This window comes from Homalodisca vitripennis, chromosome 3 (genome assembly GCF_021130785.1).
Source record: "Homalodisca vitripennis isolate AUS2020 chromosome 3, UT_GWSS_2.1, whole genome shotgun sequence".
Taxonomy (NCBI): Eukaryota; Metazoa; Arthropoda; class Insecta; order Hemiptera; family Cicadellidae; genus Homalodisca; species Homalodisca vitripennis.
Genome location: NC_060209.1, coordinates 193,289,092 through 193,315,213, shown reverse-complemented (window position 1 = coordinate 193,315,213; position 26,122 = coordinate 193,289,092). Strand labels below are relative to the sequence as shown.

Sequence of the window (26,122 nt, the reverse complement as noted above, 5' to 3'; positions counted from 1 at the left end):
TTAAACGCTTGAAAATACATTGGCTGTGACTTCTAGCAATAGTAACACTTCTACAACATGGTTGATGACCCAATGGAGCCTTCAGCGTCACATAATGATGTCAATTCATCATATCTACATTGAATCATACACCTTGCAAATTAGGTATTTTCTTCTACTCCATATTAAAGACCTACTCCTACAAACAATGTTACACAAACACAATCTTGTACACAATTTCTGATACACAGTATTGTTCTAGAAATGACCTCTCTATAACCTAATGCATAGACTAACAAAACACACATTATTTCCTGCAGGTACTTATAAAGCAGGCTATAAAACAGTGCAAAAATATAAAATGCGCGATGAAGAAAACACATAAACATAAAAGAGTACTTACATTGCAGATTCCCTAAGCAAGCGTAAAACATTTCAAACATATTAGCAAAATGTCAAGCGGACGCTCGTTGAAAGACACATTTACAAACACAATGTCACTTTGAGTATGTCGGGGCAATTTGTGTTAGTCAGGCTTGCAACTTAACAAAAGCTAAGCATCATTCAATTTAAGGCCAAGCCGGTAAAATTTGCAATGGTAGTGTGAAATTCACCAACAGACGATGATTTTTGTGTTTTGGAGTACTATTTATTATTATTACTAATTACTATTCAATCTAGTTACGCACAGTAAAAGATTATACCAACTGATAAATAGTATGGATTAATACATTTTTTTTTAAGTAATTGGCTGAGATATGGCAAAATTTCTCTTTCGAAAACGAATTAACAAAAAAACTTTGCAAAGAGCTTCATTTCTATACAACACAAAGTACGATGATAGTGCACGTCACTCAATGGCCTTTGGCTGAGTGTTAACAAAGTATTATAACTAGGGGGATTTCACAGAATAAATTGAGCTACAGACTTGAAATTTTGTATATTTTGCAACCACTAAGAGGGTTAGCGAAATTCCTCTTCTATCTCTCTCTGTTTGCCGCAGGATATCTAGAGAAGAAAATTGAGCTATAAGTGGAAATTTTGCGTGCAACTTCTTTTACAAATATGAAGTATTGTTTGATGATAGTGCATGTCCTCAATGGGATTCGGCTGAGAGTTAGCACAGTCTAACTTTCTGCAGGATATCTAAAGAACAATTTTATCTGTGGGGCTTCATTTCTACACACACAAGAGTTGGTCTCCTTCATATTTCTTTTCTTGACCATCTGTCTGACCCTCCACAGGATGTCTCGAGAATGAAATGAGCTATGAACTTGAAATTTTGCATGCAACATCAGCGAAGCCTGTTACACGACAAGTAGCCTGGTGTATTCCTGCCTTGTAAATACAAAATTCTACACACCTATAATGTGTCTACAAAACTAGTTTTATACGCTAAGGATAAACTATTAAGGTCTCCGAGCAGGAGAAAATCTTAAATCTAAGTACAAGTCAAATTGCATAATTTTAGGGAACTTTACTATAAGAAAGAAAGGTATAATGAAAGAAACTTGAGCAAATATTAGCAAAATTAAGGAAATTTAACAATGAGAGCTTAAATTGCTCATATTACTATCATAGTTCTCATATTTCCTTAACTGTATCATAAACCCATCATGATATATCTTTTTCTTAGATTAAGTGTAGAGATAGTAACAGAAATTAGAGCTTTGGTAATGCCTATCCTTAAACCTTAAAACTGTTGAGAAAATGATACTGTAGAAATAAATTTCTGTTAACAATTCATTTCCTAATAATTATTGCACATAAGGCACCATAATGCACTCATTATGAAAAATATAGATGACAATGTTTAATTCACAAAAAACTAAATAGAAAAAGGAAATCGCATACAAAAATATAAATTTTTTTTATATCTTTTCCTAGAATTACAAGTATTCACAGTTTATGTATCCTAAATAGTTATCAAAGAAGGAAAAAATTAATATCACTCTGAATTTTACTGTACATTTAGAGTTAATCTACCATTAACGTCTTTACTGTGGCATGATTCACCGATGACTCATAGTACACTTTTAGTTGAGAATCCAACCGGATTTCATTAAATATACTTTATTTTGAGGAATATTTTTTCTGAACATTTTTTAACTGCTTTAATTGGCGATTGAAGTGATGAGGAGTACATTTTACAATTATTACGTGGAGTATATATTATGTATGAGTCACCCACGGCTCAAGGTGTGATAGATCGAGGGTGACTCATACAAGTTTAAGTGGTCATGAGTGAACCAGTGAATCATGTCGCACTGAAGTCATCACTATGAGTCACCGGTGACTCAAGTCGAAGTACGAGAAAGATTACTAAACTGAACAACGCAACGAACGTGTTGAGATAACTACAAATTTCACCGAAGATTCTAAAAGTACAACCTCATAGCATTAAATAATTCTTTAAAGGCTAAAGAATTTCTTAAAAATTAAACTTTTGCGTGACTAGTTTAAAATAATGTTTACACCCCTATTTTTCCAGAATTCTAAACCCTGAGTAAAGATCCAGTTGCAATGAAAGCCCGACAATGAATTGTTGGCATAGTGGAATGTACCTGTTGTCAGCCTTGGTCTTGGCTATGAGCTCCTCGTGATGTTTGTACCACTCCTCCAGCTCTTTCTTGGCAGCTTCTCGCATCTCTGCCTTCTTCTTTTCTTCGTTGGCATCTGGATAACATCCAGATAATTAGCCATCAATTTCAATAAAATTGAAATATAATAAAATCCCGGTTAACCGAACGGTTCCCTCAACAAAACGAGCAAATATGTATAACGGAGCAAAATAGTGTCCTTGAGACGATTCACGCCACCGGTTGACTCAGCCATGTCAGCTGACCCACGCCACTGCTATCAGTCATTTCCGCAACTCCTGCCACCATTCTAAAAGCAAAACTTACAGAAATCGTTTGTACGTACGTATCTCATTTCCTCCATGAAATGAGATGCGTACATTTCATATGTATGTATTTTATATGTACATTTCATCCATACATTCATACATACATGTCATACAAACGTATGTTATATGTATGTTTCATTCTAATAGATTATTTTTAGATGTAATTGGGTTAACCAAAAAATTGGTAATCTAAAATAGCTGTTATCCCCTTTATTTTGGTTAAAGGGGTCTTACTGTATTACAACTTAAAGTAAGACTTAATAAAAGGTGAAAAGGAGTGATAGAAAACTTAATTATTAGTTGATCGCAAACTGGTCTCATAGCACACAATTCTGTATTACACATTTCTTGAACACTAGGAACTAGAAAATTATGTGATAACCAGTTAGTGAGATTAGCATTACAATGATAATACTAAAGCAACTGGGGGGTTGTATTCTTAGATATTTAATTTGACATGAAATAAAACCATTAGTTTAGCAAAAATTTATCCTTTAATTGTTAGAAATACTTTTTTTAGTTTCTAGATTTTGAAACCACATATTAACTTAAATTTGGATGTTAATAAAACAGGATAAATTTGTGTAACAAATAATGGTTTAAAAGATTTTCCCTTACAACTAAAACAAGAAATATCGATTGTTTAAGTTTACATTACAAACATTGTTATTAATATTTTTTTACACAACCAACCTTTCTCTTCCAGCCGAGCTTTCTGCTCTTCCCGCCATTTCTTGATCTTTTCCGGCTCTTCTCGAATAACAGGCTTGCTTGGAGTAGTCTGGGCTGCCATCTCTATAAATACCCCAATATTACACATTCCATACTTAGGTAATTTACACAATTTAGATACTAGTACTTGACAATAGTAATACACTTAATAATAAAACTCATAACAATTCAATGACTGGTTAATTTTTATGTTGTCTTTATATTTGTTTAATTTTATATCTATATTATTTGTTTAATTTTATATTTATACTTATTTAATGCCATTTCAAATGTAGAATACTATCATTATCTTAACTTCATCTGTGAATAAAATTTTTAATAAACTCGAGTAAATAAATTTACATGAGTGTTTGATCATTATGTATAGTAAATGAAGTAATACTGGACATTATTTTCAAATAATACAACATTACACTCAATGAGTTAATGAGTGTGTTCATTTTTGTTTAGTGCATAAGTCTGATTAGAAAATTTGGTTTGTCTTCCTTCCTTTGTATAAAAATGCTAAACCTTTTACAAGACATTCATAATATACTACTTTTTTTGTCTAGTTATATTTTTTATTTTACTTATTTTGAAATGTTACTATTAAAATGTGTTTTTTTCCTCCACCCATCATATTCATTTTTACATAATCCGATAATATTGTAAGTGGATAACAATTATAAGTATTTTATACTATGTATTACTTATTTCAAATAAATTAACTGGAAGAAGAAAATTAAACTATCCGCTGGCTTTTTTTATATAAAGGTATTTTTTTATAAGGAATGATGAGTTTATAATCAGTCAATTAAGCCAGGAGTATTACCAATTTATTTTCCTTTAAAATTAAATTTTAATTCAACATTTCCACAAATGGCTTACTATTTTTACTTATAAAACTGTATGGGTTTAATTTAAATCTATTTAATACATTACTCAATTTTTGTAAAAAATACGAGGGGGTACCCAAAAGTAACCGGAATTGTACTGCTGGCAGCCGGCAGCGTGTAGTACACATTCCTGCCGCTAGGCGTGTGTCGCGCAACCCATTGCGAGCTCAGTGACCCCAGTTCCGTTGTCCTAGTGCATTCTGTTCGTTCGTAGTGACTGTTTTCGCTAACCCTGTTTTGTTCTTGTTTCGTTTTTTGTCATGGCAAGTTTAAGTGAACAACGTGCAGCTGTGAAATTTTGTTTTTTTACTTGGTAAAAATGCTGCAGAAACTATTTTAATGTTGAATACAGCTTACAAAGATGATGCTATGGGGAAAACTCAGGTCTACGAGTGGTTCGCTCGATTTAAAAATGGCGACATGTCGATTGAAGACAAACCTCGTTCTGGACGTCCATCAACCTATCGAACGGACGAAAATGTTGAGAAAATTCGTGAACTTGTGCTCATCGACCGTCGACAGACAATTGAGGAACTATCCGAGAGCAGTGGGTTAACTTGGAGCTCGGTTCAGCGAATTTTAACAGGAGATTTAGGACTGAAAAGGGTTGCTGCCAAATTTGTTCCTCGACTTCTGACTGACCATCAAAAGGCATATCGAGTTGAAACTTGCCGCCTTCTGAAAAAACATCTCGAAAATGATCCCGATTTTCTGGAAAAAGTAATTACTGGTGATGAGTCATGGTGCTATGGTTATGACCCAGAAACGAAGCAACATTCAAGCCAATGGAAGTCGCCATCTTCACCTCGTCCAAAAAAATGTCGGCAAGTCAAATCAAACATCAAAACCATGTTGATTTGCTTTTTTGATGCTAAAGGCATTGTTCATTCTGAGTTTGTTCCTCCAGGTCAGACTGTCAACCAAACATTTTATTTGGAGATTTTAAGAAGATTGCGCAACAGTGTTCGCCAGAAAAGACCCGATTTGTGGCAGACTGGAGACTGGTTCTTCCACCACGACAACGCACCGGCACACACAGCCATCTGAGTTAGGCAGTTTTTAGCCAAAAACGGCATGGTTCCGCTGCCCCACGCACCTTACTCGCCTGACCTCGCTCCATGCGACTTTTTTTTATTTCCACACATGAAAAGAGGCTTGAAAGGTCAACGATTTGACAGCGTTGAAGAGGTTAAGAAAAAAACGAAGCTCGAGCTTGCAGCCATTTCTAAAGATGACTACAAAAAATGTTTTGAAATACCGTTGGGACAAGTGTATTAGTTGTAATGGAGATTATTTTGAAGGAGATAAGGTCGTATTGTAAAAAATTTGATAATATATAATTTTTATAAAATAATTCCGGTTTTTTTTTTGGGTACCCCCTCGTATATAAGATTATTCAGAAAGTAAGTTCTGAATGGCCATAGCTATCCAAATCTTACATGAATATCAAAATATGCATGTGCATTGACTCACTGCATGCATCGGATTTTCAATAGCATCATTAGATTTGGTATTGTTATAGTATGCCTACCACTGGACATATTTCAGTGATTCGGTTTTTGACCGTAAGGAACATTACAGCTGTAGAAACTTATCGGCAGATTTAAATCTCTTCACTCATTACGGTATCTTCATACACTTCACAAAGCTGAAGGTGAATTCTAGCAGCCGCCACGTTTCTTGCAGTTAAACATGTGTCACTGACTGAATTTCACAGAGGGAATTTCAATAATCTTAAAGATATTAAATACGCACAGTGATTCTTACAGGTTGCCTACACAGCTACAACTGATAGGTATGTTTTCGGAAAGAATGCCAGGAGACGGTAGACATGCTCGTTGTGGCAATCATAAACACTGACCTATCTAATATACAAGTCTAAAATCTTCTGAAATTTTCCTTAATTTTATGAATGATAACTTGACTACAAAGTCCAAAATCCTGACAAACCTGTATCCATCTAGAACATTTTTCTCAGCTAAAACTCCCGACGACAGGTTATCTGTGTGTGGCCATCATAATCTCAATATCAGGTGCGACAAACAGTTGGTACCAACTAATGAGCAGCAGAATACCCTACCTTCTGTTCCTAACTGTATACTCTCTCACCTATTCTGAGGAAGCCGTTGGTAATGGCAAAATAACTTGTTTATGATGACTTTTTATATAAAGTTGTGTATTTTTGTGACTCTTCAATTAAATTTATATTTCCATCCTCAGACATGATTTTTTTAAAGCTGAAAAATCTGTATCACAAATGTTAAATTTATTCGCTTAAAATGTCAGACACCACAAACGACAATGCTAACTTTTCAGAAAGAATGAAACCTACACCTGTTTTATAAACCATATTATTGATTAGTGAATTGAAAAAGAAATCACAAATTTACAAGCACTAAAGCAATAGCATCTACGAAATAGATCCTTTGCAAAACCAAAGCATATAAGTTGGCTACGTACCACCACCACCACAAAAACAAAATGCTGTTCTAATTTTTTTTTTTTTGTCAATGCAGGCTAGTAAATAAAATATTTTTTTAATAATAAAACATAAAACCATTTTAAAAACAGACCGCTTTAAAATTTTGTCACGATTGTCTGAAATTTTACAATTGGAAATTTAGCTATTCACCATTGTAGAAAATAGATAATTTTTAATTTAATAGAAACAGAGAAAAATCTATAAAAACATTTCTTCAGAGATATGAATATATTAAAGTCCAATAAGTCAGAATTTTACACATTGATTGAGAATTTTAAAGTTGTCACGCAAATATTAACACAAATCAATCAATACAGTAAGGATGTATGAGAACCAGAACATGTAAGGATCAATGATATTTGAGTACAGAGAAATCTTATCGACACAAATCTCAAGAGGCATATTTGCGTTTCCCAAGAATTTACACTGCTATTGCTACTGAGGTTAAGGTGTTGGTGTAACTGACCAGTGAGGGCTAGCAGTTTTATTCCTGATCGTGTAAGTTTGTTTGTTTGTAAGTGTAAGAGTTTTGTATTTATTTTTGGTCACGCCTCATCGACGAAACACGACAAGATGTTCTCATACACCCTTAATACGTAAAATGTCCAGTACTCACTCTGTGGATCCGGGGACACGGCAGGCTGAGGCTGCATGGCTGCATGCAAAATGAACATTCATTCAATTTAATAATGAAATCGTACGTTTATTTAAGCAAATATTGATATCTAAAACTAGTTCAGACAGAGGCCATGACAGACTTGTAAGATACGGTAAAAAGTAAGGAAAAAAAACAGCAATTGTGTCAGAATCAATGAAAATACTTGCTCATGGGCTTTACTTCCTACGAAATAGATCAAAATTAATTTAATTCCATTACAAAATAATTAAAATTTAAATAACAAATTTTTAAACACTAATGAAAAAATATTAAATAGTGTGTACGTGACTTAGTGTGGGCAAAATTATAAAACACTAAATATCGACATAAACAGGAAGTCTGCATCATTTGATGTATCAAAATAGTGAATCGTACTTAAGAACAGATGCAATTATGTTGTCAGCGATACTAGATCAAACACAGTACAGTACTGCGTAGAAGGCCGTGAGAAATTATTAAATTCTTTTCTATTCCTTTCTCTCGCACATGTCTTTTAAATAAACACGGGATTGATATTTTATTAATAGCAGCTGTTCGCACAATCAACATGAGTATGTTTGTTTAACTACTACGGACAGCTGGTGAATGTTTCACGCCGTACACTTTGTGACCTTCCCTCTTCACACAAAAGATTGGGTGTACACAGCCAAAGTTCATTTTTAACAGCAGCGGCACGAGTGCTGCTATAAAGTGATGCACATTAACTCAGACTTTTCATTCAAATTGATTAACCTACACTAATGTTAAGACAAATTATAAAATGTTATTATTCAACCTCATGTCATATACATCTTCCTTCACCTAGCCGTGAACTTGTAAAAGAAACAAGTGATTTACATTTTATCATAGCAATTTTGTAAATTTAAATGAGTTTACTGACAAAAATTTTTAAATTTAAATAAAGAATTATATATTTTATTCGTTATTATTATAGTTACTGAAAACTAATTAAATAAAAATTTAATTAAAAAAATAAAAATTATTATAACAAAATAAAACAAAAAATGTTGAAAATTATAAAACTAATAACTTATTACTTCAAAATTATAATGTTATACTGATATAGTGCTCAGCACAAAATCTACGGAAACAACAATATGAGGCAAAGGAAGAAATTAATGCATTCAAAGCAACAGAAGGCGGAAGATTGTTGGGTGAGAACAATGCACAAAAGTAAAATGAACACTAGCTAAACAGACAAAATTTTGGCCAAACAATAAGACAGCTTCAAATCAAACATATATTAAAATTGGATCTAATTTATTAAAAATTATGACTTATTACAAGTTAACTGTCATTTGTAACAGTTTATCTTACAAAAATCTATTAAATTTAATAATTTAAAACAAATTTCTCACAAATAGTTCTTAATTTAAAAAATACTATTTAGTGTATGTTATAAATTACTTCATACTGTGTTTAGTCGTTCTAAAACAATACACCTTTACTGAGTCTCTTAATAAAAATGACAAATTTTAACAATTTATAATTGAAAACTTAGATAATATTAAATAACAAGAGATATTCAGTGGAAAAACACAAAATATAAGCTTTAGTTTACCTGGCTCTTCTATTTGAGCAGGTAGTGGTTCAGCTGCTGGCAATCCTTCTGTAGACAAAGCAGCAATAAGCACTAGTAAAGCATCAATTGCCTGACACAGATCTTTCTTGACATATTGCCTAGTTTTCAATTTGATTCCAATGTATAACACTTTTTATTGATTTTGTTCTACAATATTATGATAACTTTGCAAATGCTTTATCAACAATGTACAGAATCAAGCGTGTAAGTTAACAAAGTTAATGCTCCAATCGATGTTATTTGTAACTACGTCAGTCAAGAAATATCTCATGCAAAAGCTTAAATTAAAAAGCATTGCAAAAGAAATGTACGATTCGAAGAACATAATAGGTGAATATATAAGACAAAACAATACTATAGCAATACTTACCTGACATAAAGTCAAAAGTGGGGTCGGAAGCTACAAAACCACCGAGTTCTGAAGCAGAAAAGTGCAAGTAACAGAAAAATGTGAAGAAACTAAAGTCTCCCTGTGTGCATCATGCAAACAGAAAATAATCATGCAGAAGAAATATTTGAGGTAAACCAATAATTGAATCACAAACTTATTTAGTAACTAAAAATATTGTATGTATTTATATTTACAACCAACAAGTAGTTATTGAATAAATACATTTTATTCCTAGCTTTTTAAAAATAACAGTTTAGTACAGTGGTATATACAAACCATACATAAACTATAAATCTTAATATCTGGATCTTTATCTTTTAACCCTTTCCGCTCGGAGCGGTAATGTTAGAATGTCCACAAAGATCGGATGGGCAGCAGTGTTGGCCACTGCCATTTCCTCTAGCGCGCGCATATATTTTTCGAGTTGCCGTCCTCAGAGATCGGATGGTCAGCTGTGCTGTCCGTTGAATAATCCTACTAGCGCTCAGATGGACAGCAGCGTTGACCACAAGTTATAAACTATTTTTTTTATTCTGACGTATTTGTTTATAATACAACGCATTAAGACCAATCAGCTGTTTCATTACAAAGCTTGGAAATTGATCATCTGGTCAATGTTGCATTCTAGGCTTTCGTTTTAGCGCGCTTTTAACCACATTGTCACTAGTGAGTTAACCTACACATTATTAGAACGGATTGTTTATTATTCTTAGTATTGTGCAATTTTATTAAATATTAGTGTAAATGCAGTTTTGTAGATATCAGTGTAAATATAACTGTAAATAAAAGTGTAGATATATCAGTATTAATACCTGGTTTTGCTGGTATTATTATTAATTACTGGTATTAGAGCTTGTTGGCGATGTAAGGAACACAAATAAAAAAGGAAGACCATCCCAATTGCAAGACATTTCCCGACTAAATGGGCAACTTCATCTACCATATCCTCTTGAAGGTAGAAAAATGAAGAATTGCATCATGTGTAGCAGCAGAGCACAAGGCGGCACCAGGAAAAGAGTGAAGTTTTATTGCAAAACTTGCGAAAATGAGCCCGGTCTTCACATCGGTGTTTGTTTTGAAAAGTACCATTCATCTCAGATATTTCAACAACAAGATGACAACTAGCCTGCAGTTAAATTTGTATTCGGAACAATAATAAGCAGTTAAATTTTATTTTTTATCATGTTATAATTATTTACTGTCACATTATTAATACTCATTGTAACTCATGTTAGTTTATAGAAATATAACATTTCCATTTTAATACTTTTCGACTACATTATTATTTACCTTTGGACCTTTAAATCCATTTAACTTTTTAAAAGGCACAGTATCAATGACGCGGCGAAAATAAATCCGAGCTGGTGGGGACGCAACAATGACGTGGCTGCTGTGTGCACGCAGGCGCCATAGTGGACAGCACCGCTGCCCATCCGATCTGAGTGGAGAGTACGCGCTAAAATAATACGAGCCTACGAGAAGCCATATTTGGTCAGCACTGCTGCCCATCCGAGTGGAAAGGGTTAATAGTTAAATAGTCAGGAATTAGATACAGCACGTTCACAAACAGTTTTAAAAAGACAAGGATTTAAAATAAATGAGTTAGAATTTTTGTATTCTACTTATTTGTGTACTTTTGAAGAAATCTGTAAGATTTGTAATGTAATATCACGTAAAACACAAAAGTATTTGATTTTCTATATTTTAAAACCATTGTTACTTTGCAAACAAATATTGTTCAAAAACAAAATTAAACAGGTTTATGTTTATTTGCTAGCATATCTTTTATTGGTTTCAGTTATATCTGAACGTTAGGCACTTATAATGTTAATACTTGCCGTTTCCACCAGACATGGGGTCGAAAGTGAGGTCGGTCTGACCGAGCGTATTGATCATTTCGAAACTGCCGGTGCTGTCAAGCGGGGTCATCGCAGTGCCTTCGACAAACACAACACAACATGCAGCACAACAACACAGCAAAACAGCACAGCTAAACATAAACTGACACTGAATAGATAGTAGGCAGAATAACATTGCAATAATAAATATAGTAAATTAAAATTAATAAAAATGAAAACTAAAAGTTAAGATTTTAAATCAACAAACAATTTTTAATAGATTTAAAATAAAAAATGTAATAATTGTTTATAAAGGATAATAGTATTTTAAAATATGTAAAAAAACTAAAAACACAATTAATCAAAATAATATTCTCTATAAATAAAAATAATAAATTCTTATTCAGTTTATAAAGAATGTGATTTAAAATGTTTATCAAGAACGCTATTCAAATTATTTGTAATAAAAAAAACATGGCTTTTTGGGAAATGGTCTTTCCTCTCATCTTCATATCAATCTAAACAATACATACTGTAAAAAAAACAATACATATCAAAAAATTCCATGCAAAAAGAAAATCAGTTTGTAACATTTTGTAAAAGTACATAATGGGAATAAAAATGGAAAATTCAATAAAAATGTTTAACCCTTTCTTTAGAAAATGTTGGGCTTTTGAAAATTAGCTTTTAGGGTAAAAGCCTTTTAAAATGTTTAAAAGAAACTAAAAAAAAAACAAACTAAAATATGTGTATACTTAAATATGCCAAATTTTAACAAAATCGATCGATTCATTTAGCTACGGCTGATGCTTATGTATAAACTTTTGGACATAAATAGTCATGAAAACTATTATTTGTTTAATCTGGCAGTACCAAACTTTAAAGCTGTAACATCTGAGTGTTTAGTGTTGTGTTTCTTCATTTCATAACTTTCTTTCACATTAATTTTATTGATTAGGTTCTCTTCATTAACATATTCACTGCAGCTCTGTACTGAGAGATCTTAGTTACTTTAAAATGGATTCTGTTCTGTAAGGCGTCTTGCAGTCAACGTGTAAAGACAATATCAATTAAGAAGTTCTGTTTCAGTTTTTGTAATACACTATTGAAAAACCCAATACAAATTTTGACATAATTTAACAACACCTAATTATATTATTAAATGAAATACATTTAGAATATTTTTGAATGATCTATCCATTTATAAACTGACAAGTATCAATGTACATTGTGCGATTCAAGTGCTCTATTGTAATATTCTCAATTAATATTGGAATAAATATAAAATTAATTTTTTAATTATACTTCAAGACATTCTCAAGTCTAAACTTATGTAATTTAGTAAATTTTCAAAAATCCATCTTCTTTTGTTAAAATACATTTAGGCTACACTTTTTTACATGAAATTAGTACAAGAAACAATCCTTCTGACAATAGACAATATGCTTTATTCATAATCTTTGAGATTAGAATGGTGTCATTATATAGGTATACAAATAATGTAAATTTGTATTAATTCAAAGAAATGCATTATATTACGATTGATCGTACCAATATTAAGTTATTACATCACAAAACTTGTAATAAAGTATGAAACAAAATAAACTCCTATCTGGTACTACTAAGTATAAATAAATGGAACATAAATAAATCATAGTTTACTCTATTACGACTACTGACAATGTAATGTAATTTACTTAGTTACATAGTTCACTGTAAACTATTACATCATCAGTCTTCATTTCGCTGTTTATATTATTATTTTATTAGTAATATGGTGAGAACTTGTGAGTTATGTGTACATTGAGTGACAAAAACATTTTTTACTGTCTTTTAGCTATGTGTCACAGGAAGTTATAACATCTACTATCCAGCAACAAACAACTACAGGAAGTCCTATTATTTCTCATAATAGAGCGCAAGAAAAAAATTCCAATTCAATTAGGTGTAGAGGCCAGGTCTGGGATTGTAGGCTTGAATTGTCACAATTTAAACATAAGTAACTGTGTTACAACTTGTAATAAAAAATATTAAGTTGGTGGGACTGAAATGCATTTTCCATCACATTTAATTAACTTACATATCACTAAATGTGTAAGGTCTTATCTTGAATTTTCTTACTAAGAAAATATCCAATCTTTTAACACTTCAAAATAAAAATAAGATTAAAATCTTATTCATAAGAATTAGGAAGTGACAAAAACATAATTAATCGTGATAACAAAGATTAAAAATTCACATGTGGAAAGGTAGGTGGACAGAGGTTGACAACAACCAGTCACTGTCTGTACAGATACTGGCTGATACACTGTTGATAATGAAACACTAGCTGGATAGACACAACATCTGTTTTTTTTATCTAACTAGCCTACACCTTCATTAGCCACAACAGGATATTCTATCTAACTCATTTAATTTAATGACAAAAACAACTATTGATAAAAGAGCATTTTACAGCTGCTAAAATGATTAACAATAGAAAGTTAATATAATAACATGAAATCCTGTTTATAGAGATTTAAATTTGAACAACTGAGTTAATAATACTGATTATTATGAGGGATTTTAATGATTAGCCCTTTGAGTGCCTAACTTATATGTTCAACTATATATTATCATTAGGATACTCCATATATTATCATTAGGATACTCTACAACATTCACATCCTCAAACTTTATGTAAACCTGAGTGTTTGTAAGTACGTAGTAATGAGAAATTGTTTCCATAATTCATATTTTAATGTAGATTTTAATATGAGGGCTATTTAGAAAGTAGATTACGTTTTGCTCTGTAGCCGCTGGGAGCTATCACGGCCATTTTGATGACAAGGCGTTTCTCCGTTCAGTGATTATACAACCATGCTAGTGATAGGTTAGTGTTGCTCCTTGTTGTTTTATAATAGCAGTTTAAAATGTGTGACGCAATTGAAAATCCCACGAGTTGTGAAGTGCCGTCGGTAATATGGTTTTAGTTGGCTAAGTGCAATAAACCAATTGAGATTTATCGCCAACTTTGTGACGTTTATGGGAACGATGTGATTACTGAAGGTGAAGTGTGTCAGTGATATATTAAAAATGGCCAATTGAATATGCATGATGACGAACAAAGTGGACGGTCAAGCATTGTGACCGATGAAATTGTCTCTACAGTCGATGAGAAGATTATTTAAAGAAGACCACCAATTCACAATAACAGAACTCTCACTCACATAGTTTTTCTCAAATTTCAAGGAGTCTTGTTATACGAAATTGTTACGCAGAAGTTAGATTACCATAAATTTTGTGCAAGATGGGTATCGAAAATCTTAACAGAAATCCATACAAAGTCTATGGCTGATTTATTTACATTTTTGGACACTTATGGGAAAGATAGTGACTCACTGCTCGATTGAATCATTACAGGACCCAAGACTTGGGTAAAACATCTTGGGAAAGAGAGATTCCTTTCCGATCCAAAAAATGTTACCAGATACTCCGTATATAACTCACGGTTTGTGTAAAAAAGTGGCTAATGATTTTAATTCCTTTTTCTCCGCGGTTGGACACAGTCTGGCTAGTGCCATCGACTCGAGTGGGGACCCCAGTTTTTGAGTGATGCGGATTACAGACAGAACACCGTGTTCACATTGACCACTGTTACTGAACTTGATGTAATACGGCACGTGACTGGACTGCGTGGGGGATCCGCCCCCGGACGTGATGGTGTCTCGGCTGACGTGTTAAAGGACAATGTTTATGTCTTCTCTAAGCCCCTTCAGCATTTAATAAATTCTAAGTATTTCTTCCGGTATTTTCCCGGATATCTTTAAAATCGCTAAGGTCATTCCACTGCATAAAGGAGATAGCTTCTTAGATAAAAATTAATTTCCGCCCCATCAGCCTTTTGAGTGTATTCTCCAAGATCCTTGAGCGTATAATTAAAGAACAATTAGTTGCCTATCTTTCAACAACCAAATCTGTGTGAGTGTCAGTATGGGTTCAGAAAGGATAGGAAACATTTCTGATGCTCTTTTTGATGTCAACAGACAAATCAATGATGCTATATCTAAGAACCTGCGCATTATTTTAATATTTCTTGATTTGAGGAAGGCCTTTGATAGCATTGATAGAAATAGGCTGCTCCTTAAATTGGAGGCCACTGGAGAGTTCGGGGTAATGCACTTTCATGGTTCTCGACCTACCTCACAAGTAGGCTGCAGACCGTGTCTGTCTGTGGGACCGAGAGTGACGCGCTTCCGGTGGACTACGGGGTGGTTCAGGGCGGTACGCTGGGCCCAATTCTGTTTTTGATTTATATTAACGATATCTCTAAATTGAACTTAAATGGCAATCCTGTTTTATTTGCAGATGATAGCTTAATTTTAATAAAAGGTAGCGACTGGGTTGATGCCCGTTCTAACGCTCTACATGACCTCATGGTCTTAAAAAAATGGTTTGACCAAAATATCCTTTCATTAAATACATCAAAGACTAAGTTTATGCCCATCTCTCTCCAGGAGACCACAGACTATGCCCTCGGCGACCTCGTGGGTCCATAATTGTGTGGCAGTTACAACAATGAACTTTGTTCTTGTGAAGCTATTGAAAATGTATCGTCTTATAAATATTTGGGTGTATTCTTTGATAAGCGCTTAAAATTGGTCTGCACATGTTGAATATGTAAAAAAAGAGAGCAAGGAAATATATATTTGCGTTTAAACAATTAAGTGAAATTTTAAATGAAAAAGAAATTAAACTTGCTTATTGCTTATTTCGCCTATGCCCAATCGTTATTCTCGTTTGGAATAATAGCCTGGGGTGGAGCGTATAAAACTCTTTTGCAACCTCTGCAAGTGGTTCAGAAGGCAATCTTAAAAGCCGGTTTCAAAAAAATCTAGGAGATATCCTACTGACACTTTATATCAAGAAACTGCCATTCTATCAATTCGAAAAAAAATATTCATTAAAACACTCCTCGTTCATATTTATAAACATTTTTATACAATTTTCTCTACAACTTCGCATAACACACGATACTCACGGAATATTGGTGTTCATCAATGCAAATCAGTAAATCCTTCTCATCTACAAATTCTCTTTATATATCCCATATTCTGTATAGAAATATCTGTAAATACTTTCCTGACAACCAAATATTCAACTCAACGTCAATATATACCTGTAAGAAACGCTCGAATGAATGGCTGTATGCTATCAGCGCGGAAGAGGCCGAGGCAATTATCACGGCTGACTACAGACGGACCTGACTTTTGACCCTGCCTCCCCCCTCTTAATGCCACTTCAACAGCACCGATGCCTCTATGGTTTTTTTCCTATTTTATACATTTATTTTTTATTTCATAACATTTCGGCAAGAAATCTGCTAGTAATAGGTTAGGTTGTTCTGCGTGTTGACCTTTTGATCTTGAAAATACACCATTCCTTAATTGTTTTTTATCTCAGTAAATCTTTCCTTTAAACTATTGGTAGTATGTACGCTGATAAAATTTCAATACCATAATATGTAAATACGTTTTTTTGGCGCGCGCATGCGCGCGCGCAGTGTACGTGTGTGTGTGTTTTGTGTTGATGTTATATGATAGTTAATCACCCGATTCAATTCGTCCACAACCTCCAGGGAAGCAACTCGAGCCTACGCACAGGCTTTCTGCCCATGTAGGCTCAATTTCCTAGGCCACTTTAATTTGATGAGTGTGTAATAATTTTCATGTTTAATGTTTTTTTAAGTACACATTTATATATTATAGTAACAATATAGATTTGATAGTAAATGTGCTCGCATGTAAATATTTTTGGGAAATAAATTATGATTTGATTTGATCTGCATTGCAAAACCAAATTACAGTCTATGAAGTGGGGGTACACACACACACACCCAAAAACTGTGGGAGGGTGTGACTACCTGATTGAAGTCTCAGGCGGCAGAATATTATAAAGCTGGAATTCCAAAACTAATTTACCGCTATGATAAGTGCCTAAATTTGTATGGTGACTATATTTAAAAATAGTATTTTAGTGTCATTTTCAAATGTATATAATACTTTGTTTTTGTTTATATAAAAAAGTACGGTAATCTACTTTCTGGATAGCCCTCGTAATAAATTTTACTAAACTAAAACTAATTTTATCAGCATACATAAAGGAAACAGTTTAGACTCGAACTAATATTTTACTTATACACATTTGTTTTTAATTTTAAACTTTAATAATTTACTTTAATTATCATATTAGGCAGGGTGTAATAACTGAATAGGTTCATTTAAACAATTTAAGTTAACTGTCTAATTAAAACTTTCTTTGATGAAATATATATACTAGTATTATGAATCTTAGCTACTAATTGAGTTGTTCACAAAGAAAAATTATAATCTTTCAGTCATCACATCACTGATTTTGGTTTTGTCTTAGTTTTCACACTCAGGTCACCTTATTCACACTTTACCTACAGCTGTGCTGCAATCAATTTTCACTAACAGACTTTCATACTAAGTCTTATTCCCCACTTAGTTTTCAATTTGGACCTTTAGCAGAACTAACCAATGTGTCAAATGTAAGTGAAGATGCCCAGCTATACCATGTGTTGTTTTAAAAACCTGGTATATGAATTTAAAACACTTAAAGTACTATTTTGGTGAAGTTTTATATACAGTATATACAATATAACCTTTGACATATAATATTTTAATAGCACATATTAATTCTTATTCCTCAATTGCTTTGCTAATTTTATAAAATTTGCAAAGATATGAAAAAAATAGAAATTTATATGTGTTATGAAAATATTACATACATAAGGATTAATATACTCAGAATTACTTAAATGTTCATTACTTAAAACAGGTTCTTGTTAATATAATTAAACCTTGATATTATTCATGAATTTCAATTACAACCTAATAGATCAATTTTACCCAATACAAACTCCTATAAGGAAATCAAAGAAGTGCAACTGAAAAATAAAACAATAAATGTATTTATTACCTGGGCCATTAGATATGAGTACTGGAGGGACGGACGGCTTCAGCTCATCCTCCAGTCCTGCCAACTGGTCCTGTTCCCGGGCCAAGAACTCCGCTGCGGGGTCGACATCTGTGTCATCAAAGTTGTCTCCAAAATCAGCCATTCTTCAAGTACCTGACAAAATAGAGTTCAAAACGTTAAAATGTTGCTAAGTATTGACGTCACATGCAAAGGCATTGGATATATAGTACAACAAATTATTTAGAACATTTACATATATCATTTTTAGACATTTGACATTAGTAAATAATAATGAATTAAATGTAAACAAAAGAAAGATTTGGTACATTAAAATTTAAGGAAGATAAAAAATATTAATTATAAATAGAGAGAGACAGAAAGCTTGAGTGCACTAATTTTTAAAGATAGTAAGAGTAATGACATAATTATATTTAATCTTGTTTGTCATTACGTTTGGTATATATAATTTGTTATTGATATTAGTGTTTGTGAAAATGTAATCCATTAATTTATATTTTCAATGTTGACAAAAATGAACATCAGGCATTAAGAATCAGATCCACACCAGTGAACTAATTTTGTTTGTTTAAAAGATTTCATAAAGTTGATTTTTAAAAAGATAAATACCACTTGTTTGCACATATGTTTATTAGGTTTCGCGCAATATTACACCAGAAAATAGAATAAAACAGGATCAATATGATGATGTATAGTATTACGTCAATAGCATTTAACGTAATATTACATCAAAAACCGTGAAGGGGTTGAGACATTTTTTTAGAATGTAGGTAGAAGTATACTGGGTTTGAATGTATGATTGCGGCATTATATGAAAAACACTGTTAAAATCTTAACTTGACGGTTCAAAACATTGGGCATTCATCACATTATGGAGCTCTTAGGCGTGTCTCTTAAAGTCATTATCCTGGGCATGTAATTTTCTACACCAATCTTTAATTTAATAAATTTAACTGAACAGGTTTTGTTAACGAGTCTGGTACCTGCTCATTTTAATGTGCCAATGTCGGACTTTTCAACCAGACTTTTTCGCCGTGCACTATGACTAATATTTGAACATTCGATTTTGTTGTGACCGTTCGGTTTTAACAATTACTGTCCTTCATATATAAGGACATCTGGACATCTTTCAATTACCTAGGATTTAAGAATTGAGTCAAAAATAAATTATGGAAATTTGAAAAAAAATCCTAGAGTTTGGGCTTTGTATACGTTTCTCAATTTCCAGATGAATTATCTTACAGTTGAGCTGCGAGGCCATTGAACTTTCACTGTTAAATTACAATATGACATGAAGAGAGTGATGGGAAAACTACTTTATCGCAGCACAGTCACAATGATATTCAAATTCCATTTTGTGTATGACACCGAAATATCATCAGATTCTAACGTAGTCATGTTTATATTCTGCGCTTCGGTGCCACACTTCTGGCATAAAAAGAAAACCATTCCTCGAGGTAGTAACTAAATTTAAGCTCTGATCATGTAAGCCCTCCTAAAGGTTTAATTGAATTTTTTCTATCAATAGTACCTTTGTATTTCCACTAAGTAATAACAAATAGTGAATAGGGACAAATGATTACCATATTAGCTTCATTTGATATTTTAAATTATTACTTTCACATTATTTCGTCCTTCCAAAACTGGTAATCCTCTCAAATGTTAATCAAAACATTCACTTCATGATATATTTCAATAGTATGATTATTTGATGTAATTGTACAAATTGAAATTGATATATTCTGTAATAGTATACCAATAGAAGATAGGGAAGATTTCATTGTTTGATTAATTTTTAGGTTATTTCGACTAAAATGTAATAACAATTTTAAATGTTCAATTTGATATATATATCGACATTAAATAAATTTAAATTGATATAGTAATTGTAGAGAATTATGGCTATAGTATAATAAATGGCCACCATGACAATTGAATGAGCCAACTAAATTATTGGTTAGAAATGTCTAAAATACTAAATAAAAATATTATTTAAAATTAATTCAAAGTAAAATCATTTGTGTGGTAGCATATTGGAGTAATGGCTGCAAGCACAATGGCAATGAAAATGCTTTATTTGTGTCACAAACTGTCCTACAGATTAAGTTTATCTTTCATAATGGCTTTGGCTGTTCATCTATAATAGTCAGAAGAAGTAAGGTTTCAATGCTTTTTTGTTACATTTAATAAATACATATAGACAGATTTTAATTACCGGTAACCATTAAATTATTATTTTTTTAAATACAGAAAAACATAGCAGGGTATTTATTTACAATACCGTGACCATGAAAAATGGACTTTTTTTCATGGGTTGGGCATTTATAGCCAAGTATTATTATCACAGGTGCATATAAACTGGGGGGAAAGTATATCATTGTATTATATTGATGCCTTTCGGCCATTATTGCATTAAGGATGGAAAATAACCGACAAAATTTTGTCGAACAACACTTGGAGGGTTAAGGATCAGGGGCATCACGTGATCTGGGATTCGACTTTTGCAAGCTCGAGTTAATTTTTTTTCTAAAAGAGCAAGCAGTGCGCAGCACTGCGCAGCACTGCGCAGCGGGCAGGCATCGTTGACAGGATTAACGTCATCATTTCAGTAAAATTGCCAGAGGTACTGTCAAAAACAGAGTTTTCAGAGGATTTCAAAAAATCGTAACTCCTTTGATTTTCGTTGCCGACGAATTTTTTCTTCACTATTGTTTTCAGGAAAAATTGTAGTTTTCAGGAAAAAAAAATTAACATACCTTTCCATGGTCACGATTTTGTAAATTGATACCCATAGCAGAACTACAATATCCTACAATTTGAAATAGATCTACGTAGGTACAATAGCTATAACTCTGGATTACGAAACCGCTCAAAAGATTTCATAATCTAGGCTACAACGTTTCATTTTTGGATTGTTCATTAGGGCTAGTTTTGTTCATAAATATCGATGATTTGGTTGTGGTAGCCTAGTGGTCATTTATTAGGCTATATTGCAGCCAGATTACTTAAACAAGGAAATTATGGTGGTTGGCTCGGATAGTCAAGTTGGCTCTAGGATATGCCAGTTGTTTCTCAGTGAGGTCCGAAAGTCAGGTAATTGAGTAAGGTTTTTTCATTAGTATACATCAAATTATTAGTTCACTCTCACTCAGAAACTGATTCCCTCCCAGTCCCCAAATTGGCTGATGTTAAGTGGTAATAAGGTTAAATTCAGGTAATCATTATTAATTTGTTGGTTCTTTTTAATAATTTCCTCACTAAAATTAGTGGTTATAATGATAGTTTACATAGTCAGTAAAATTTTAAAGGTGGATTTAGATCCTTTTAGTGGGAGTCCCAAAATCCAATATTTACCTTTATTTTTATTCAATGTAAATTGATATTTGTTTTTGCGTATCAGATTAGACAAAATAAAAATATAAGCAGCTTTTAGAGAGTTTAACATTCCATAGGCCTACACCAGCTTCCAAGTTATAAAAACGGTGACATACACGACTTCAACTGAAAGTAATATTATTTAGTTAGTACTCACTTATTTTTGCTGCCCGAGTATTATAAGGAAACTGAATTTGTGCACTGATTTGCTGCAGAAAATCGTTTAATATGACTGGTAAAGAACAGCAAAAACTGACAGAAGTTTCAAGTAATAACTGGAATTGAGACAAAATGGTTTAGTCTTAACCCCACTACTCAAGAGTTCTCTGACAGTTCCTGGAACACTTGAAACGGAATGTTTGACGTTGGAACTTGGAATTACGGAGCATCTAAAAACAGGGAAAACCCATTTACTAAGCTAATGGAACAACACAAACAGTTTCGCCAGTGGTAACGACAAAAATATTTTGAGAGATAAATTTTAAATTGCCGTTGTGAGTAAATTAATCTGAAGTTTCCGGCAAGCTGCGAATGAAAAAGGCTTTCTGATGCTAATAAATTTACTAAAAGTTAAATTATTGGTCAATACTATAAAGGCGCAAAGCTAAATACAACAGCTTTAAATATAACACACAAAGCAGTCTGGAATTTCATTGTAATGGTAACTTAAATGGAGATCTAGTTCCTTGAACAACTACTTCATGCAGAAGGAAAATCTATCAGCAATACTGATGCTAGTATGAGCGCAATGTCATAAGATCTACTAGAGACTTTAGATCCCCAGTCACCATGGACAATCTATACAAGACCCTAGTACGCCCTGTTTTGGAATACGGCTGAACAGGGTCCAGGTACGTTTTGTGCGTCTCCTCGGAACACGACTTGGATATGCCTTTCAGGACACTCCAGTGGCTGAAGTGGAGGACGTGTTTGGCTTGCAATCCCTCGTCCTTGTGTTTTTTTTAACAAGATTGTGAGTGGTGTGCTGGATTGCCCGCTGATCTTGAGCTACATCGACATCTCCATCCCAAGAGGTACTAGATCGAGGACAATCTTCTCCATACCCTCTTTCTATGCGTAAAACTCGTCAGTCCCAAGAATCCTCCGCAGTGGCAGTGACGTGGCCCCACTGATTGAGTTCTTCATGAGGCCAACTGGATTCAAAAAATAACTGTTTAAAATTATCTATAAGAAACCCAAGCAAGGCCTGTGTTGTGGCGGCATAATAAAAACATAGCAATTTCTGATGTGGGTAAATTTTCTACACTCTGTTTGCCTAACTTATTGTAGTTATCGTCCTGGTTGTTGTGAGTTTATCTATTGTTTTCTTTTAGAATTTTTTTTGCTATTTTTCAATTTTTTATCATATTGTTATAGTTTGTTTCAACGTTATCTCTTGTTATTGCTTTAAACATTTTACTGTTGTTATGGTTGTTGAAATTTTATTGTTGCCTTCTTTTTCTTGGCTAGACACTAGACTTGTTTACTGTTTTTGCTCCTGACTTCTTCTTTTGTCTTATTTGCTGTCCACATATTTAATGCATGTATTATTGTATATTTATATAGTATTAGTAAGCCTATATTGGTATATTGTATTAGTTATACAAATATTGTTAATTTTTATTGTAAAAAATGGTGGATACCGTTTATGAATAAATAAATACGCTTAAATTAGAAAAAAATGTTCATGTGTGACTACCATATAAATCACACTTGGAATCTCCACGTGAGCATAACTCTTATGCGGATGGTAGACCTCTCAATGAGTTCATTTATGTGGTTTGGTCTTCATGTCATCTTTAATGTGGCTGGATTGGTGAAACATTCTAAATTAATGTATTCGTATGAGATGTGCACTTTTAAAGAAGTATGTACCGTAAATATTGATACTTTGCCTCATTCCGTAAAAATTACGTTATGCTATCTAGAAGCTCACCGTAAACGTGGGGGTAATAGTCTCCGATATTTACCATAATGTGGTGGCGCCAAATTCAAATTCATGCATATTATACTATCGTTACGTTAAAATTTGTAAATTTTGCTAACCTTAGTTTCTAGACATTCTGTCAAAATGGCAAATTGTTTTGTAGTGCCATTTAACAAATAAAATACTTTCCATGTCTAAAAATAAATAGAGCGTTGTCACTGGATAATGCTGTTTTTATTTATTTGCATAGTTTTACAAACATAAGTGATTAGTGCATAAGACAAATTTACAATACGTTTATTGATAGTAAAATCTAGAGTTGTGCCCTTTTATATATTTAAAATTAACAAATAAAATAAATATTTAATTGACTTAGCGATTAGCCAGTGATAATGAAATGAGATGTTTGACTGTGTGTATTTGTCTGTATACACAATAACTTTTGAATGAGTTAACTTAAAGGGTTGAAATTTAGTGAATAACTCCACCTTTATACTAAAACTGAAAATATACGTCAGTTAGTTGGAATTTGCCACCCACCCTGACCCAAAATCGGCTGCTTTTTTCTCTTGTTTATATTTCAGAATTCAATCATTTGTTACATTCAATGTGTGCTAGTACTAATTTATTTCACTTAATTTTATAAGTTATAAAGAAATCTCACCAATTGACTTGCTGCATATGTCAAAAGAAAGGTTACAAGCGATTAAGAACAACAAATTAAACATTTTATGGTATATTACTAGTAGTTATTAAAACAATGCTTTTCCAATATTGTTCATTTTTTTGGACAAGGTATTTTGACACCAAAGGTTTCATCGTAAAGGCGGCTACACAAATGAATATTTACATTGTTTTTATTCATTTCAATTAATATTAAAATACCATATGGTGTAAATATTCAAATACAATAATTTCAAAATATTTCACCCAGTATGAAACGTTAGATATGACTATAGCTGTTTTTTTAATAAATTGAGAAGAAAGTACAATGAAATTTTCAATAGGGACTTCATTATTTATGAGTTTTTCTTTATCCTCTTTATTTGCAGTGATTCCCAGGTGTTTTTAATTTTTAATACATTGGTTTTGTTACTTTTTAAAATTAATTTTAGATTTTTGTTTGATAATGTGTGCTCTGATTCAAAGCTGTGCATGACTGCAGCAGATTTTTCAACTCTTCCATATTTTGTGTGTGATAAATACTGTTAGAATCTTGTTTTTATTGTTCTTCTTGTTTGTCCAATATTAATTTTGGAACAACCATTGCATCTAATTTCATAAATTCCTGATTTATTTTAATTTTTATCTTTAGGGTTTCCTAATATTTGGAATAGTTTGTTACTTGTACTATAAGTAACAATTGTATTAGTATGTTTTTAAAAAGTTTTTTTGTATTTGATTTGAGAAAATACTGTGTTATACTAATAAATTCTTGTTTTTTGTCTAGAAGTGGTTGTAATGCTGTTTTATCTTTTCCAGTTTTTATTTTTAATGCTTTTTTAGTATATTGTCAATAAGTTGTGTGATAAAACCACTGAATATAGCAAGAGTTTTGATGTAATTTAGTACTTTATTGTAGTTTTCTGTTGAGAGTGGTGTATTTAAATGTCTGTAAATCATTGATAAAAGTTGCTATTTTTTGTACAGGTATATGTTTAGGTTATTTGATGATAATTCTATGTACGATTTGATTTCTTGTAGATATCAAATTCACATTGGTTTAATTTCTAATCATCAATACGTCTTAAAATGGGATTGTTTTATTGTACTATTGTTTTATTCAATTTCACATGTAAATTTAATAGTAGGGTAAAATGAATAGGATTGTGGAAAAATTATGTAGGTCTACATTATTACTAAATATTGTTAAGACACATCAACATATTGTAACCATTTTTCTTGGGACTACGTCATTTTTGGCTGTAATTCCAAACTGGGTGATAAAAAGTTGGCATTAAAACATGAAAGACAATTTCCCAAAGGCCATTCCATCAATTTGAGTGTAGTAAGATTCTGTACATTGGAATGTGGTCTGAATCAGACATAAATTTATTCATCAATTATTTATTTTAGTACATTTTTAGAACTTCACCAATCTGTGATTATTTTCATTATATTCTTAATTGGAACATTATGATAAAGTGATGTTACTTAGATTAAAATTTAAATCTTTGTTTAAAATATTCATTTCTCCTTTGGGATTTGTTTCTAGTAACAGATTTCGCACTAGTTGTTGGTCTTTGAAAGGAAAATTGGTTTCTCAGTGAAGAATTCGATCATTGGAGGTTTCAAGTAATTAAAATTTGTTTTCTAACTTTTGCTGTTTCTTTCTATATTTAATACCATTGCTTTCAGGCATATTAGAATATTTTT

General features: G+C 32.4%; 1 protein-coding gene across 11 annotated transcripts in view; it reads right to left on the bottom strand.

Annotated features, from left to right (window-relative positions):
• Positions 1-22,168, bottom strand: part of LOC124357945 (clathrin light chain) — a 31,779-nt gene extending 9,611 nt beyond the window's left edge. The window contains exons 1-9 of one of the 11 annotated variants that reach the window (XM_046810084.1): positions 21,977-22,166; positions 18,427-18,579; positions 11,446-11,544; positions 9,587-9,634; positions 9,196-9,243; positions 7,593-7,631; positions 3,581-3,682; positions 2,544-2,655; positions 383-394 (exon numbers count right to left, since the gene is read on the bottom strand). In XM_046810084.1, coding sequence (XP_046666040.1) covers positions 383-394; positions 2,544-2,655; positions 3,581-3,682; positions 7,593-7,631; positions 9,196-9,243; positions 9,587-9,634; positions 11,446-11,544; positions 18,427-18,568 — 602 coding nt within the window. In that variant the 5' untranslated portion in view covers positions 18,569-18,579; positions 21,977-22,166. Of the gene's footprint in view, positions 1-382; positions 395-2,543; positions 2,656-3,580; positions 3,683-7,592; positions 7,632-9,195; positions 9,244-9,586; positions 9,635-11,445; positions 11,545-18,426; positions 18,580-21,976 lie in introns of all 11 variants that reach the window. The other 10 variants (XM_046810086.1, XM_046810087.1, XM_046810088.1 and 7 more) reach the window with 10 other exon arrangements.
• Positions 22,169-26,122: the final 3,954 nt, after the last annotated feature.